General features: G+C 42.1%; 1 protein-coding gene across 7 annotated transcripts in view; it reads left to right on the top strand.

Annotated features, from left to right (window-relative positions):
- Nucleotides 1–18,316, top strand: part of ate1 (arginyltransferase 1) — a 134,475-nt gene that overhangs the window by 60,829 nt on the left and 55,330 nt on the right. For all 7 annotated transcript variants that reach the window (XM_078413539.1, XM_078413542.1, XM_078413540.1 and 4 more), the window contains 2 exons: nucleotides 7,849–8,030; nucleotides 15,975–16,074. In XM_078413539.1, the coding sequence (XP_078269665.1) occupies nucleotides 7,849–8,030; nucleotides 15,975–16,074 (282 nt within the window). The remainder of the gene's footprint in view (nucleotides 1–7,848; nucleotides 8,031–15,974; nucleotides 16,075–18,316) is intronic.

Genomic DNA, 18,316 nt, shown 5'->3' with positions numbered 1-18,316 from the left:
TATGGAGAGTTATTACTTTCTACCTTAAACGGGAAATCTTTGGATTTCAAAGTGCTGAAGGCAAATAAAGTTTATTCTAACGTAGAGGAAATAGGCTTTTCAAGATTCAAGATTCAAGATAGCTTTATTGTCATCCAAATTGGACGAAATTCAGTCACCCACAGTCCAACAACAAAAGCATCAAAATAGGCATTAAAATTACACAACCCCCAAAACACACAAAAGAAACATCCATCAAGAAAACATCCATCACAGTGAGTCTCCTCCAGTCCTCTCCTCACTGTGATGGAAGGCCACAATGTCTTTTCCCTTCTCCTGCTGTCCTCTCCCGCGGTCAGGCTGTTGTGGTTGCAGACCGCGCCGGACGGTCCGCAGCGGGCCGAGCCTAAGGCGAGTCGCAGCCGCTCCCGCAGCCTCCGAAGACGGCCGGCGGCTCCGCCGATTATAAGTCCGATCCGGGGCGGGCGAACACGCTGCTGCTGCCGCTGTTGCTGCACGTTGGGGCGGTCGTGGCTCCCGACATTGAAGCCCCCGCCCAGCAGAGAAATATCCCGCGGCCTATCTTAGGCCGCGCCGGACGGTGAAATGTCCGCGACCCAAGCCCCGCGATCCGGGGCGGTCGAACACGCTGCCGCTGCCGGAGCTCCCGATGTCGGCATCCACGCGGCCCGAGCCTAAGGCGAGTCGCAGCTGCTCCCGCAGCCTCCGAAGACGGCCGGCTCCGCTGATGGTAAGTCCGATCCGCGGGCTCTGCGAGCCAGAGCCCTGGAGGCCGCCAGCTCCAGGAGTTGGGCCGATGGTAGGCCGCAGCAGGAACGGAGACAACACCCAGAAAACAAAGGTCGTGTCTCCGTTCAGAAGGGACACATATTTACAATTTTACAGTTCCCCCCCTCCCCCCCACATACACACATAGTACACAAACATAAAAACACGACATCACAACTACAATTAAGACAAAAAAACAACAAAAACACAAAGACAAATGGACCGCAGGTAAGCCGCAGCTGCTATGGCAGCGCCGCCATTTTGGATCCTCATCAATGCAAACTGTGAGTTTATATAATTTACCAGGCTTTGTGATAGTTTGTAATGTTCATGAAGCTGAAGATGATGTTTCTTTGAAGCTATTTTAATGTCATTTGCAAGTCAAAGTAAATTTTATATGCCATCCTGCATATATAGCTGTAATTGTGCACGGCTATGTAAAATACATTCTGTGTTATTGCAGTCTTTGCTTCCACTCTTTCTAAAAATGTTTTTTGTAGTCATTTTCATAAATCAAAATTACACATGCTGATGTGCTGTATCGAACATTGCCATCAAATGTCGCTGGTGACTTTTACATTCCTCTACATGATAAGATACTACCTACACTTAGGCAATTGCAGGTGAAAATGAAGATAATATACCTGGTTTGCAAACGATACTTATTCTAAAGATAGATACTTAGCAAGCAATTTGGTACAAGGCTGAGAGAAGATTTCCTTTGGCCGAGGAGTCCAGAACCAGGGTTCATAAGTCTCAGAATGAAGCGTTGTCATTTAGGAAAGAAATTTATCTCGAGACATTATTGAGGATTCTGGTGTCTTAGCCATTGAATTCAATCAAAATGAAAGATTTTTGAATGCTAAGGTAATGAAGGGGAACTGGGATGGTGTTGGAAAATAGTGCCAAGTCATGATCCTGCCGAATTAGACTCAAAGTGTCAGGTGATTTTTTCCACTACTAATTTTTTTTTAAAATCATATTTTCCTTTTCCATGCAGTTAAGTATCTAATTGTGCACACTGATATAATGAAGAGATGCTTTCTTCACCTTGACAGGTTTTCTTTGGTCGGTAAATGTACTCGAGTGTGCATGATATATGTAAAGCTGCCTGGGCGTCGGCCCATACTTAATTGGATAAAATGTCTTCAGAGAAATATTATGTAAAACTGGGATTTAAACTCGAGGTCTTTTTTAGGAGTAAAGATGCAAGTGCTATCAACCCAGATTACAAAAGAAGCATATCACCTTAATGTTATTACATGTGTGTTGATCTTAAGTGTCTCATCAATCTATTTTGGTAACTGCTACATATAAATGCTTAAATGAGGTCTGAGCAGAAATTGACTAGTATTTGACACTTAAACATCGTGTTATGCAGCTAAGAGGAAATGAAAAGCAGAATGCATTAGATTAAAAATGATGTTGAAGCTATTTTTGTTTAATATCACATATAACAATGTTTACCCCCAGTTCTAAAAACACACACTGGGACGATGGTCTGTGGGAGACCAGTGCAAGGATTGAAACACTTTAAGCAGACCTATTCATAATCTTTGACCCATTACTGCACACATTTGCCCCATTGGCTTCAACATGAATTTAAAAGTTTGTACTACTTATGGAAACAAAATGACCTAAAATATTAACAATTTCAGCTTCTGCAGCATTTTATATTCTGGCATCTATCTGATACTCCTCCTACCCAGGCTTGCCCTCTTCACAGAGTCACATTCTGACACTTAGACCTGCCACATTGCAATGATGCACCGCACAATGCAAAGTCTTTGCTTTGTTAGTGCCCAGTTAAGTGGTGTCCAATAACTGCCCCCCTCCCCACCATGCGCAGCACCCACATGCAGCAACTGATTTGTGCTGCTACAGGTGCCAACAAAATCCTAAGATTTGCATTTGTGTTTATATTTTCCAATGTTACTATGGCACTCAGTTTTTAAGAGGCTGATTTTGAAAGGTTTCAAAATATGCTTTGATGGTGGATCTATTTATGTTGGAAACCTCTACAGACTGAATTATGTAAGTTTAGATCACTGGAGGATGCATAGTTCATAATTCTTTTCATCCTGGTAGTAAATATATTGAGGCTGGATATAGAAAGCTGCTTTCAAAAGCTCATTTGAAAGGAGTATTTTAGTGGAAAATATATTTTGGAATATATACCAACTTGGCTCTCAGTGTCAGTATTTAGCACACGCTGACCAGGCACGAGGCTGCCAGCGGAAGGTTAAAGGCTCCATTGTTTTGCACTGATGTTTTGCCAGGACATCCTCAACTGGTCCAATTTATTTTGTTCCCACAATAGCCGCCTTGGTATTTTGATGGATTAATGATTCAAACAAAATTGTCTTGTACAATTTTGCAAGCTACATGCTTCTTTTATTTTTGCATGTTCTGTCACTGGATCAATATTTTTCAAATAGATTTAGGGGAATCAACTAGATTTAGATTTCCTATTTATTTGACCTTTAAAATTGAATCATTGTCCATGTCATGGTACTTTGTATTGGAAAAAACTCATTGTTTATAGACAATATGAAATGCAAATGTCATAACATTGGTCTTTTCCTTTAGGAAAGCAAGAAAACTGAAGACATATATACAGTACCCTTCAGTTTGCTTTCACAAAGTTCCATATAAATTATAGCAATGAAGTAGTTTTGAAGTATAGCCACTGTGATAACATAAAGAAAAAGCAAGAATTAGTTTGTGCATAATAAGTTCCTGCATGAGCCACTTAAATGAAAGCCAGAAAATTTGATTCTGAGAGTCTAGTTTGAGATATCAACATTGGCTAGGTCACTAGGCAATTCACCTTTTCCTTGATATAATGCCTCAGTATCTGCCCTGCCATCTGTAAGAGCAAACATGGTCTTGATTTAACATGTCATTTAAAAGGTGGGATCTCTGACATGGACCATTTCCTCAGCATTGCACAGGGGCATCCTCCTAAATGTTGGTGCTCATGTCTGTTGAGTGAGAAGTAAACTGAACCTTTTAATTCAAAAGCAAAAGTAAAACGCTGTGTTGTAAATATGTACTGCATTTTAGATCAGATAATTTAGCATCAATAATCACAGCAAACTTTGGCTTAAGGCAAGCACATGCCTAATGGTCAACCTGACATTAGATAAGAAAGATATAAAGTCATTGCATCACAATTCAAGAAATTTAAGACATGCTTAGGTGCGATCAATCTTAGACTAAAATTCTTTATAATTTGTAATGTATAATTTGTGATTTTAGTTTAAAAACACGCTTTTCCAAACTGATGTGTACATTGAGGCACTTAGATAAGATCATACCTCTACTTAAAATAAACTACTTTGGAGATGACAGCTTATGTTTTGTATGTTTTCTTGTTGCAAGGCACGATGTGTCTTGGTGCTTCAATTGCGCCTCTAATTTTAGTACGCGTGCTAACCATTATTAAAAGCTCCAGCTGACTTTGTTCAATTTGGACAGACTTCTACTTTTTTATGTTATTTACAAGGTTGTCCCAAAATGTATTTACCATGAGTACTCTATTACCATTCTTGTTGAGTGAGATTTTTTTTGTGTTTATTTTCAAAAAGCATGTTATTTCTATCGCATTGGAAACCTAATGATCAAGGTCACTTATTTATGATGGCCAATAAAAGAAACCCATTCCAACATTTATATTGGTGTGCTTCATTAGTATTCTCCATTCTTTTGAAAAGATGGAGTTCTTCAACTTAATGATGTATAGTTGCTGTGGCCTTTACAATACCATTATATCAGTCCTGAAATACTGGCGAGAAAACTATAATTTGATCACTGGTGACTGGGAACAGGGTAATAATAATAATAATAATAATGCATTACATTTATATAGCGCTTTTCATATACTCAAAGACGCTTTACAGAGATTTAGAGAACATAGGGAAATGAATAAATAGATAAATAAGTAAATAAGTAAACGAACAGAGAAAGGAGACAGAAGGTGAGGTGACCTTCAGTGGTTGAAGGCAGTACTGAACAGGTGAGACTTCAGCGATGTTTTGAATGTGGTGAGTGTGGAGGAGTCTCTAACGGTTTGGGGTAGTGAGTTCCATAGGGTGGGAGCAGCGATGGAGAAAGCCCTGTCCCCCCAGGATCTGAGTTTGGTCCGGATGTAGGGGGATAGGAGATTGGCAGCAGCAGAGCGGAGGGTGCAGGTGGGAGTGTGCCTGTGGAGGAGGTCGTTCAGGTAGGATGGGGCCAGGTTATGGAGGGCTTTGTAGGTTATGAGGAGGATTTTGTACTGGATTCTCTGGGGGATGGGGAGCCAGTGGAGTTTGTGAAGGACGGGGGTGATATGGTCACGGATCGGGGTGTGGGTGAGTAGACGGGCAGCGGAGTTTTGAATGTATTGAAGTTTACTGATGATTTTTGAGGGTGCGCCATAGAGGAGGCTGTTGCAGTAGTCCAGACGGGAGGTGATGAAGGCGTGGATGAGGGTTTCTGCAGCTGTGGAGGAGAGGGATGGACGAAGACGGGCAATGTTTTTGAGGTGGAAGAAGGCTGTCTTTGTGATGTGTTTGATGTGTTTGTCGAAGGAGAGGGTTTGATCAAAGATGATTCCAAGATTCCGGATGTGAGGGGAGGTGGATACTGGGAGACCATCAATGTTGAGGATGAAGTTTTGGGTGGATTTGGTGAGCGTTTTTGGACCAATGATGATGATTTCAGATTTATTGCAATTGAGTTTGAGGAAATTTGATTGAAGCCAAGATTTTATTTCAGTGATACTATAGACCACTATAGTGCCAACACAGCACCCCACAAAGCAAAAAAAGTCCTGAACTACATTAATGATGACGGAATTCCAATTTTCTTAATTTGTGCTTGGTCTGTTACATTGACAAACATACTAAGAGCATTGGTCACAATTTATAGCTTCCGAATACTGACAGATAAAGGATTACTTTTGGTTAAGCAACGTAAATGTTAAGAATATGTGGCTTGGAGCAGATAGGTTAGACTATATCAGCCCACTCCTAATTTAATTTACCCCTTTGATATGTTTGTTTTCTGTGCTATTTGATTAAACTCAAAGAATCCAGGCACCCTGTCTTTCTAAAAGCTTTAAGGTGATCAGTCTCAGAGGGTGAATTACCAGCAGTCTGCTTCTGCAGCAACAGCAAAGTGAGAAATTCTGAACTAATGTCTAGTGAATAAGCCTCAGTGGAGCAGAAACAATGATACAAAGTTTTTATATTCAGGCAAGATTTCAGTAAATGCTGAAACTATTACATTGAAATACACATTAATTTTTTTTTAAACCAAACTAGTAGATATTCATTCCTTATTACCTCTACTAAAGTAGATGTAAACTGCTTCAAAAATGAATTCAAGTGCATGTAATTAAAGGCAACAGCAAATTCAGCTCTGTTAAAGGATACAGATAAATTGAACAGTAGAGTGGCATACTGTCATGGTCATATTGAATGATATGACTTTGATTATTCCTTTTTACTGTTGGCAGTCGGAAACCTGATTGCAGATATTTCACTTTGGTAGCTTCCAACACAAATGGTATGAACATTGAATTCTCTCATTTTAGGTAACTGCTAGACCAAGTGGACCCTTTGGGTCCAAACCACTCCTGCATTGGTGCAGCACCCTCTCTTCCCCCACTCTCCCCTCCCCTCTTCCCCATCCTCCTCCCTCCCTCTTCCCTCCCTGCTTCCCCTTCCCTCTCCCCCCTCCCTGCACCCCCTTCCCTCTCCTCCCTCCGCTCCCCACTCCGTCTCCCCCCCACCCCCTCCCCCCTAGGGTTGCCTCTCCTGCATTGGTGCAACACCCTCCTCCCCCACTCCTCCTCCCCTCCCCTCCCCTCCCCTCCCCTCCTCCCCCTCCCCTCCTCCCCTCCTCTCCCTCCCCTCCTCCGCCCCCTCCCTCCCCCCACCTACATTCCTTTCCCCAGCTTCCCAATTCGCAACTCTTGAATCCTTTTGTCTCACACCTTCTGTCTTCTCATCTCTGACCTTTGTCCACCATCTGCCTAGTAAATACCCTCTTCACCTGTATCGACCTATTACCTGCTGGACCTAGTCCTGCCCGTCCTTTCGTCTCCCTCCCACTCCCTCTCCCAAAAAATCAGTCTGAAGAAGGGTCCCAGCCTGAAATATCACCTATGCCTGATTTTCCAGGAAAAATAAGGGGAACGCAGTTTCACTATATTCGCTGGTCTCTGATTCTGTGTCTAACACTTGAGTAGTTATATCTATCTATGGTTTCTGAAGAATTGCACTTCAGGGAGCAAAGATAATTTGAGATCAGAAAATAACAAGAATAAATAACAACCCAAGAGTCACTTTCCTTTTTAATGTACTTTAAACATGAATATAGATGTAAAACTGTACATTTTAACACAAATCTCTATTTAAGGTTTACCTTGATTATCAATAGATATTGCGAATGATATCCAGCACCGTAACATTTCTTAGTAAAATTCCCTTATTTCCCCACAACCTGGGTGGTGTGTTAACTAGTTTACCAGAACTATTGGGAGCTGGCATCAGTGGGGATAGGATTAAGATTGACTGTGATATTCCTTCTTTGAATTAGTATATTAATATTCTGTATCATGGTTTGTAATAAGTGAAACTACAATTTCAAAGTACTGTGCCCATTGATAGTACAATGGTGTGGTTTTCCAGGTTGGAGAAGAAAAATCAAAGGTTTTTGGGCCAAGCAGTGTGGTTCAAGTCACATGTTTCGTTTTAACAAGGCTAATTCCAGAATATTTAATTTTCAGAGAAAAACTACGGGAACATTGATGAAAGTGTTTTAACATTGGGAATATTTTAAGAATATTTTAAGGGAATTAAAATAAACTTATGGAAACAGTTGTGCAATTCCTCACTATGGAAATGTTAAATGTTACATCAATGGCATTTTTTGAAGTAACCAAATTGGCATTCAAGACTTAACTCAGCACCTTTAACTGAGTTAAGGCCAAGGTATTATTTCGGCACAATTAACAAGATCAGTTTTTTTTTCATTGTTGGGTTTGTGAAATTGCTTGGGCAAGCGCTTACAAAATTTCTTCCTTTCTAGGCAGAGAATCCACCTGATGGTCCTGATTTGGGTTATGGATCATTTCATCAACAGTACTGGTTGGATGGAAAGATTATTGCAGTGGGAGTAATCGATATTCTTCCTCGATGTGTCTCCTCCGTGTACCTTTATTACGATCCAGATTATGCATTCTTATCATTGGGTGTTTATTCTGCAGTCAGGTGAGATTTTACTTTGCTTTTCAATGCACATTACTGACTTGTATTGCACCCTCAGACCAGATATTTGTATGGAGAATAAAATGGTAGTTGCCTTGAGATTAGTCTGTGATTGCCTTCAGATTAGTCTGCGATTTAACATAAAACAAGATACAAAGTAAACTCTCATTCAGCATTTTTGATTCAGGAGCTTATCCTTGCATTGAAAAATCTCACACATTGTCCTGTTGTTGTTGCTCGAGTCCATAAGAATGTTTAATTTGTAATTAAAACACAAATCTGTATTGTCTGATCTATGACACATGATAACTGGTAATTTTGCCTCTGCCATTTATCTTTATTGACTTTATGGAATGAATAGAACAATGTATATCTAAATTTTCCCGTCGATGTTGGAGTTTAGAGTAAGTTGCAAGGATGGGAATGGAATGTTTCCAGCTTCTTGCACATTTCCTGGATTTCCCCTTGGTTTAGTCAAAATAAAAAGACAGCTATATTTGAAAACTCTGCTTTTGGATGGGAAATTTGACCTGAAACATTTAGTTAATGATTGGCCAAGTTATTGTCAGATTTTTTCCTAATATAATTGTTGTGATGAACTAGCTGTTCATGTTTCCTTAAGAATTCCAAAGTTTTGTGCATAATACAGTTAAATCAATTTCTACGTCATTGTATCAGGTTTTTAAGTGAGTTAATTCCATTGAGATAACTACTTACTCTGAATTACCATTTTCAAGTCAAGTCAAGTCAAATTTATTTGTCACATACACATACTCGATGTGCAGTGAAATGAAAGTGGCAATGCCTGCGGGTTGTGCACAAAAATAATTACAGTTACAGCATATAAATAAAGTTAATAAGTTACTAAACATAGCACAAAAAGTGTCGACAAAAATTTAGTCTCTGGGGTTATCAAAGTTGACAGTCCTGATGGCCTGTGGGAAGAAGCTCCGTCTCATCCTCTCCGTTTTCACAGCGTGACAGCGGAGGCGTTTGCCTGACCGTAGCATCTGGAACAGTCCGTTACTGGGGTGGCAGAGGTCCCTCATGATCTTGCTTGCTCTGGATCTGCACCTCCTGATGTATAGGTCCTGCAGGGGGACGAGTGTAGTTCCCATGGTGCGTTCTGCCGAACGCACTACTCTCTGCAGGGCCATCCTGTCCTGGGCAGAGCTGTTCCCAAACCAGACTGTAATGTTGCCGGACAGGATGCTCTCTACAGCCCCAGAGTAGAAGCAATGAAGGATCCTCAGTGACACTCTGAATTTCCTCAGTTGTCTAAGGTGGTAAAGGCGCTGCTTAGCCTTACCCACCAGTGCGGCAATGTGCGTTGCCCACGTCAGATCCTCTGCGATGCGGACTCCCAAGTATTTGAAACTGCTCACCCTATCCACAATAGACCCATTTATCTCCAGTGGCGTGTACGTCCTTGGATGTTTAGCCCTTCTGAAGTCCACAATCAGCTCCTTTGTTTTAGTGACATTCAAGAGGAGGCTATTGTCCTGACACCAGAGTGCCAGATCAGCCACCTCCTCCCGGTAGGCCTTCTCATCGTTGTTGGAGATCCGGCCCACCACCACAGTGTCATCAGCAAACTTGATGATGGAGTTTGAGCTGAACCTGGCCCTACAGTCATGTGTGTACAGGGAGTACAGTAGGGGGCTAAGGACGCAGCCCTGGGGGGATCCTATGTTCAGGGTGAGGGAGCTAGATGTGTGTTCCCCCATCCTGACCACTTGGGGCCTGGCAGTGAGAAAGTCCAGGACCCAGGCACACAGAGGGGTGCTAAGCCCCAGTTCCAGCAGCTTCTCAACCAGTCTGCTGGGGACTATTGTGTTGAATGCTGAACTAAAGTCAATGAACAGCATCCTCACATAGCCCCCCTGGCTGTCCAGATGAGAGAGAGCGGTGTGTAGAACCTGGGAGACCGCATCATCCGTGGACCTGTTCGGACGGTATGCGAACTGTAGTGGGTCCATGTTGCGAGGAAGGAGGGCGCAGATGTGCTTCTTGACTAGCCTCTCCAAGCATTTCATGACAACCGAGGTGAGGGCCACCGGTCGGTAGTCATTTAAACACGCTGGAGAGGCATTCTTTGGCACCGGTACAATGATGGATCTTTTGAAGCATGCAGGGACCACGGACTTTGCCAAGGAGAGGTTGAATATTGTGGTGAGCACTGGAGCAAGCTGAGTAGCACAAGACTTTAGTACTCGCCCAGATATACCATCTGGGCCTCCAGCTTTCCTCGTGTTCACACGCGTCAGAGCCCACCTCACCTCATGCTCGGACACCGAGAATGTGTGCACATCCCCGGCGGTGGATCCCCCTCCAGCCTCGCTAGCCAGCGCCCCTTCGGTGCTGTTTTTAGACGGCGAGCTGGTGGTGTTACCCGTCTCAAACCGTGCGTAAAAAGAGTTCAGGTCATCAGCTAAGGAGGAGCCGGCACTTCCGGTTGAGGGGGTGCTGGACCTGTAGCTAGTTATAGTCCGTAGCCCCTGCCAAAGGCGCCTGGTGTCCTGCTGCTCCATCTGTGACTCCATCTTGTCCCGGTACCTCTTTTTTGCATCCTTCACTGCCCTTCGCAGTCGGTAGGACTCTCCCTTGTAGTCGTCCATGTTGCCGGATGCCAGGCCGGAGTCTTTATTTTAAGTTTATGATTACATAAGTTATCGAAAGAAACTTCCTCTATCCTAACATCCCATGCATCATGTCATTGGTGTGTTATGGATTGGTTTAATTCCAAATGCCCATTTACCAAAGAGAATATGCTCTCGGAAGGAAGCGCTCTGGAACCACAACTAGTGTGGTGATCTTATTCTGATTCGTGACCAAGGACCCTGGTCATATTATGGTGGCAGATCATCATTCAAATTCCACAGTAAAAAAATCTGAGTACTCGATCAAACAAATGTTAGAGGACTGATTATTTAACATGATACTGTACTAATTTCCTGAAGCCTGGCAGTAATTGGGAAATGGGATATGATATTATATATTGCTTCTCTTTCAATTTCAAACTGCCTTTGATGGTTCTCTGTGAGCCAACAAACCAGTTCTCTTGTCAAGTAGATTAATACAACAATAATGCAAATCATAAAGGATTCAGTAGCTACTTGCACGATAAATTGGCACGGATGGATGAGTTGACAGACTGAGTGAAGAATGTGCTATCTATATTAAAACTCTCATCTTGTTTGTTTGGTCTGTTAGTTTGTCCGTTTGTTTATGTCCGTTGATCTGGAAATACAACCAAAACGGTACACGATAGCTTGACAATTTTAGGCCCACCTTACTCACCATTGTCCTGGGGTCTGCAGTGGCAAGTTTCATTCAAATTGGTCATATATTTTTTTAAGTTATTGACATTTTAAAGTTGAAAAGATCACCTTTCTAATTTTTCCTAGCTGTCAGCCGCGTTTGACGTCACAATGGGACCCGCCCGAGTGATGGGAGTGGCGGCAAATGAGGCGGGGGGGCATGATGGCCGCTGGGTGCGGGACCCGCTAGAGTGATGGGAGTGGCGGCCAATGGGGCGGGCTGCTGAGCCGTCAAGCTGAAACCTTAGTAAATGCGCTTCCCCTAACCCCCCCTGCCAGGAAGACAGTAAAAGATAGATTTGCAGAAGGTGGGATATAATTTACCATTGAGGTTAATATTTTTCTTAATCATAATCATACTTTATTAGCCAAGTATGTTTTTCAAAATATGAGGAATTTAATTTGCCATACAGTCATACCAATAAAAAGCAACAAAACACACAAAATCCATTTTAACATAAACATCCACCACAGTGACTCCTCCACATTCCTCATTGTGATGGAAGGCAAAAAAAAAGTTCAAACTTCTTCCCTTTTTTGTTCTCCGGCGGTCGGGGGCCTTCCGTTGACGGGGCGATCTTGGCTCCTGTAGCCAGCGGTCGGGCCCTCCATGGGGGTGATCAAGCTCCCGCATCGAGGGGAATCTCAGCTCCCCCGCGCCGGGCGATCGGACCCTGGGTCAGGGCTGGTCGAACCTCTTGCAACTTTGGAGCTTCCCGTCATCAGTCTCTACCTGAGACTGCAAGCTCCTCGATGTTGAAATCCGCAGGCCGAGTTTGGAGCGTCGAACCCAGGCAAGGGATATGGAGTGGAAGAACAAATAGATTTTAAGACACATGTTGACACTTTCATGAAAATGATGCAGTTTATTTTTAAGAAGAATAAATAAAACAAGCAATGGATTTTACTTCTAGAGAAAGAAAGAGAGAGAGAGAAATGGAATGCAATAAAGTTATGTTAACCGTGCATCAAACTTTGGTGAGAAAACTACCTTTCAGGTGTAATTCCCAGACATATGACGAAAATAAAACTATTAGCGGCACCTGCTAGGGTGTATAAAAGGGACTCTCAAGTATTTTATCAGAACTTATTGAGCGGCACAGTGGCGCAGTGGTAGATTTGCTTCACAGCGCTTACAATGCCAGAGACCTGGGTCCGATCCTGACTACGAGTGCTGTCTGTATGGCGTTTGTACATTCTCCCCGTGACCAAGTGGGTTTTCTTCGAGATTTTCTCCACAGTCCGAAGACGTGCAAGTTTGTAGATTAATTGGCTTGGTATAATGTAAATTGTCCCTAGTGTGTGTAGGATGGTGTTAATGTGCGGGGATCGCTGGTCGGCATGGACTCGGTGGGCCGAAGGGCCTGTTTCCACATTGTATCTTTAAACGAAAAAAAACTAAAAGATGGAAGAGGCTGATATTGTACTTTCAAAACAGGAACGTTTATGGGTTTACTCCGATTAAAGTTCTGAACAATTTGTATGTAGAGAGAATGTTTTGACTTTTAAAGCATCCAGAAAAGGAAGACAAAACCAGTCTTTTCCTAAACCCAGTACAGAATTACAATAAAAAGTTTATCGAAGGTTGTTAAACTTTCTACCATTAGGAGTAGATGAGGTGATAAACAGCAGCATCTAAGAAAAACTAAATAAACATGAGGAGCAAAGATTAGGCCATGCTTATAGAACTTAATGAGATGCAAGAAGACAATGTATGGAGCACAAATCCTCGCCCCAGTTATGCTTTTGTTTTTAATCTATATACTAAAACTCTCATTTGTTTGTTTGTTTGTTTGTTCCTGAACTACAGCCAAAACAGTACACGATAGCGGTACAATTTTAGGCCCACCTTACTCACCGTCGTCCCTTTGGTGCTAATGGAAGGTTTAATTGAAGGGAGGAAGGGGGTGGGGGGGGAGGAGGGGAGAGGAGAGGAAAGAGGGGGAGGAGAGGGTGCTGCACCCATGCAGGAGAGGTTTGGACCCAACGGGTCCACTTGGTCTAGTTTATGTATAAAAGTCCTTGAGACTTTGTTTAATCCGATTTGCCCTCGACAGTACATGGCCTCTAATTGCTAGTTTGAGTTCTTGCCTGCTTGCTTGATATTCATTAAAGGGCCATGTCTGATTCCATCTTCCTCAACCTTGTATTTGCATCCTTTTTCTTGTGACCAAATTTAAGGTTCCCTTACCTCGCCATTCTTATCCCTCCTCACTCAAACATGGTCAAAACAATTCCCACATGTTTGATGTGGACTTTGCCAATTACAGCTGCTCCCAATTTACTCTCCCAAGCTCCTGCCTAATAATATGCCTTACCCCAATTTAGTACTTTCCCTAAAGGTTCAGACTAATCCTTATTCATAACTATCTTAAAACTATCTTAAAACTTATGGAGTTATGATCACCATTCCCAATATCCAACTGCACTTTCTTTCTATCCTTGCCTCACTCTCATGTGGAAAGGGTAGTCAGGGTTTCTGAGTCGCAAGCCTGGAGGGCCTGTTTTTAATCTATTCCCTAAATTCTATTTGCAGGACCCATTCTCCCTTCCTACCTATGTCAATGGAATCAAATAGACCACAACCTTTGGCAGTTCACCCTCTCCTATCAGAATGCCCCGTACTTGCTCTGACACATCCTTGACCCTGGCACCAGGAAAGGCAACACATTATCCTCAAGTCTCACTTGTGGCCACAAAAATGTCTGTCTGTACCTGATGATAGTGACCCCTATTTTCTATGGTTCACCTAGACTGAGCCTTACCCTGCTATTCATCAAAGCCAGATGTGGTGTCACTGTCCTAGCTGCTGCTCCTATTTGCCCTTGAGAGGTTATCACCCCCAACAATATCCAAAATTCTCAACTCTCCCAGCTTCCCCAACCCCCCCCCCCCCCCCCCCCAACAGCCTAAATAAGGGTCCTGTCCCGAAACATCACCGTGTCACCTGTCCATGTTCTCCAGAGATGCTGCCCGACCTGCTGAGTTATTACAGCACTTTGTCCTTTTGTGTAAACCAGCATCTGCAGTTCCTGTTTCCCCAAAATGGTATACTTGTTTGAGAGGGAGAAAATTGCAGGAGAATCCTGCACTTATCTGCCTGCTTCTCCTGGCAGACACTCTTCTATCTGGCTGAATCTTTGGTGTAACAACCTCCTTGCAACGACTCTCTGCAATCCCCTCTGCCTCCTGTGTGCACCTCAGAGCCTGCTGCTCCAACCATTCCATGTGGTCTGAGAGGAGCTGCAGCTGGACACACTTCCCTCAGACAGTCATCAGGGCATTTGATTGTTCTCTGATTGCCCACATTTGACAGGAGGAGCACGCCATTCCACTGACTGCCATAACTTCCCCTTGATATATACTTTAAAATAAATCTTGTGGATTGAAGGAGAAATAAATCTTAAGCAGGTTACCTCGTCCTTCGCTCAATTCTGTACATCCACCTGTGAAGCCTGCTAATCATCGAAGCCCACACTGTTACTTCACCTCACAGCAGCATTTTCAACTAGCGGCAGCCCCTCTCAATGAAGCTGCTACAAAATGGCCATTCTGCGAGAACTGACTTCCTTTTACTTGTTGCTGAGGTCCTAGAACAAAAACGTCTTTACCTGCTGATGAACTTTTAAACTCCTGTTTTTAAATTTACCGCCCATGACTGTAAGCTCACCGAGAAAAGTTGTAACTGTCAAGAACCATGGCACAAAATCCTGAACACTTGCTTGAAATCTAAAGTTATGGAGAATCTGAAGCTCATCAAATGCTGCAAAAACTTCCAGCTGGTATCTAATTCTGAATTTACAACATTGATCTCAAATTAAAATTGTTACTTCAGATTTTTTCATCCAGTTTTATCTTTTAATTCTCACTTTGTGAAACATTATTTAGTTTTCTTTAGCACCAGACTGCTTTGAATTACTAAGAGTATATTGTATTCTGTTGGTTATTAAAACAAATGCTCCACAGAACGGTCCACTAAAAACAAGCCACAGCAATTTAAAATAAAATGTTAGAATACATTAGAAAAGTGTTTCTCTGCTGTATGTAGTACTTCAAAGGTAGTTGAAAACACTGTTTCATTCTTTTCCCCCCCCAATCATTACAACTGCATTCATAGTTTATATTCCAAGTTTCGATTAAAAGAGGCATACTTCTACTTTTATTTGTGCAGGTGGTATATTTACATATGAATTGACTTTGTGGTCTGAAAAAGTCTTCTCTTTTGCTTGTTAAAAAGCAAAGGAGAAAAATGCTCTCATTATTGCTCATTCTGTTGTCTTCCACCCAGCTGGTGATCTCTGTTCAAGAAAAATATCAGGACATGAATGTTAACTAGAAGCAGCTAAATGGGCCCTTTAATCAAAGTCTATTTGAATTTCAGATAAGCTATTGGAGACGGCACTAGCATAGAAGTATCGTGTGTAAAGCTGAGATGCTTTCTGAATGTTGTGTCCTTTAGTGTGCTTTTGTTATTTTCCATTCTCTTTTCATGGTTGGAGTGGATTACAGGGAGAGAGATGTTTAGAATGCTGAAACTGGGAGAAATACAGCCCAAGAATGACTAATACTGCTTTTCACACATTTAAATGACCATTGATTTTGATTGTATGCTATGATTTTTTTCTAGGGAAATTGCTTTTGTCACTGAGCTACAGAAGAAGGTCCCTGATATCGGTTATTACTACATGGGCTTCTACATTCATTCATGTCCTAAAATGAAGTATAAGGTAATGTTTTCTTTGGCTCTACTTTCACTCCTATCCATTGTTGGAAAGCAGTATAGTCCTTAAACATTTATAATGCGGGAGTCCTTTTGGCCCATTATGACTGTGCCAGTTATACAAGAACTACCTGGCCTCGTCCCACCTTCTATAGGCCTGCAGTTCGTCGCTCTTCAAGTGCATACCCAAGTACTTTTTAAATGTTATAAATAAGTATACTAGCAATTTTAATTTCAGTTCAAACAAAATCGTAAATCAGGAAAGAATATAACATGAAGGAATACAGTATAGTGAAATGTATATTGGTGCACAAAGGACATGCAGTGCAATGACACTAAATGCTGGTAAGTTTGTGGAGTATGAAGATTACAATAATTTTTAACCATGATATGACATTTTGCAGAATAGGACATTAATGGACTGGAAGGAAGAAGGAGAAGTAGGAAACAGGCTTAAAGGAGTCATTTTGTATTTAGCATGGCGAACATCCTCATAAAAGGGTTGGAACATGTCTGGGCATTCACTTGAAGCATGTACATCAGGCAAAGTATATCAGTTTCTCAACAGAGCTGCCTTCATGGCAACATTATCGCTTTTGAAACCATCGTCCTTCATCTAATGGCATCTCTTTGCCCAAATGAATGCATTAAATGGAAGAAAGCCCCCCACGAGTTCAAATAAATTAGAATTGGTGAAAAAAAATCGTATTGGAAAGGTTTAATGAGAGTGAAAGTCAGGGAATCTCCAGGACCTAATGAACTGCCTCCAAAAGTTTTGATGGCACTGGCGTGATGTCTTGTTCTAAATCACAGATCCTGGAAAGGCTCCCACAGATTTGAAGGTGGTAAATCTAACCCCTGTATTTAAGGAAAAAGAGAGTGGGAAAGCTGGGAACTAGACCAGTTGCTATTAACATCTGAGAAAATGCTGAATCTTATCGTAATGGCACATGTAAAAGAATGATTGGATTAGCCAGTCAATATGAATTTATGACAGGGAAATCATGTTTGACAAATCTGTAAATAAGGGTTGGACTTTCAAAAGGCCTTTGATAAGGCAGTATACAAGAGATTATTTTGCAAACTTAGAGGACATGGTATTAATACACGAGAATAAATTTAGGTTTGTTTAATAGATTAAAAAAACTGAATAGGAATAAATAGGACAGTTTTGGTTTAAGAGGCTGCGACGTAAGATGCAGCAAGGATTGTGATATGGGCCCCCTGCAGTTCACAATATGTTCACTGATTTGGATAATGATATAAGTTATAACATCTCCAAGATTGCTCAGAAGGGAATATAGATAAACTTTGGGAAATATGGGCAGACAAGGTGAATGGACAAAGTATGTCAGATAGAAAATAATACAAAATTTTGTTTTTGATAGAAAATGGATTTTAAATGTTGAAAGGTGTTGGCATTTCGAGGGGTTCAGCAGCACTTCAACATTGAAAGTTAACATGCAGATATAGCAACCATTTTGAAAGGTCAATATACAGTTCGCCTTTATAGCAAGGAGATTGGATCATCTTGCTCCCATTTGATAAAATCCTGTGAGGCTGCATCTGCAAGATTATGAATGCGTCTGGTCTCCCTACCTGAGAAAGGATTTTTTTAGATTTAGATTTAGAGATACAGCGCGGAAACAGGCCCTTCGGCCCACCGAGTCCACGCCGCCCAGCGATCCCCGGACACTAACACTATCCTACACACACCAGGGACAATTTTTTTTTACATTTACCCAGTCAATTAACCTACATACCTGTACGTCTTTGGAGTGTGGGAGGAAGCCAAAGATCTCGGAGAAAACCCACGCAGGTCACGGGGAGAACGTACAAACTCCGTGCAGACGGCACCTGTAGTCATGATCAAACCTGAGTCTCCGGCGCTGCATTCGCTGTAAGGCAGCAACTCTACCGCTGCGCCACCATGCCGCCCAATATGTAAAGAGAACACAATGAAGGTTCACCAGCTTGATGCCTGGAGTTAGACACAAAAAGCTGGAGTAACTCGGGAAAGGCAGCATCTTCTCTCCATAGTCACCCATTCCTTCTCTTCAGAGATGCTACCTGTCCGGCTGAGTTACTCCTGCTTTTTGTGTCTATCTTCGATTTAAAACAGCATCTGCCATTCTTCCCTACACATGACACCTATGGTGACAGGTTTGTCATATGAGGGAGTGGATTGTAATTGTTCAGAGATAGAAGGGTGATTGAAAAATGCAAAATTCTTATTGAGTTTGACAGTA

The sequence above is a fragment of the Rhinoraja longicauda genome, chromosome 16 (genome assembly GCF_053455715.1).
Source record: "Rhinoraja longicauda isolate Sanriku21f chromosome 16, sRhiLon1.1, whole genome shotgun sequence".
Taxonomy (NCBI): domain Eukaryota; kingdom Metazoa; phylum Chordata; class Chondrichthyes; order Rajiformes; family Arhynchobatidae; genus Rhinoraja; species Rhinoraja longicauda.
The sequence above is the reverse complement of the archived record's forward strand: the minus strand, read 5'-3'. Positions and strand labels throughout refer to the sequence as shown.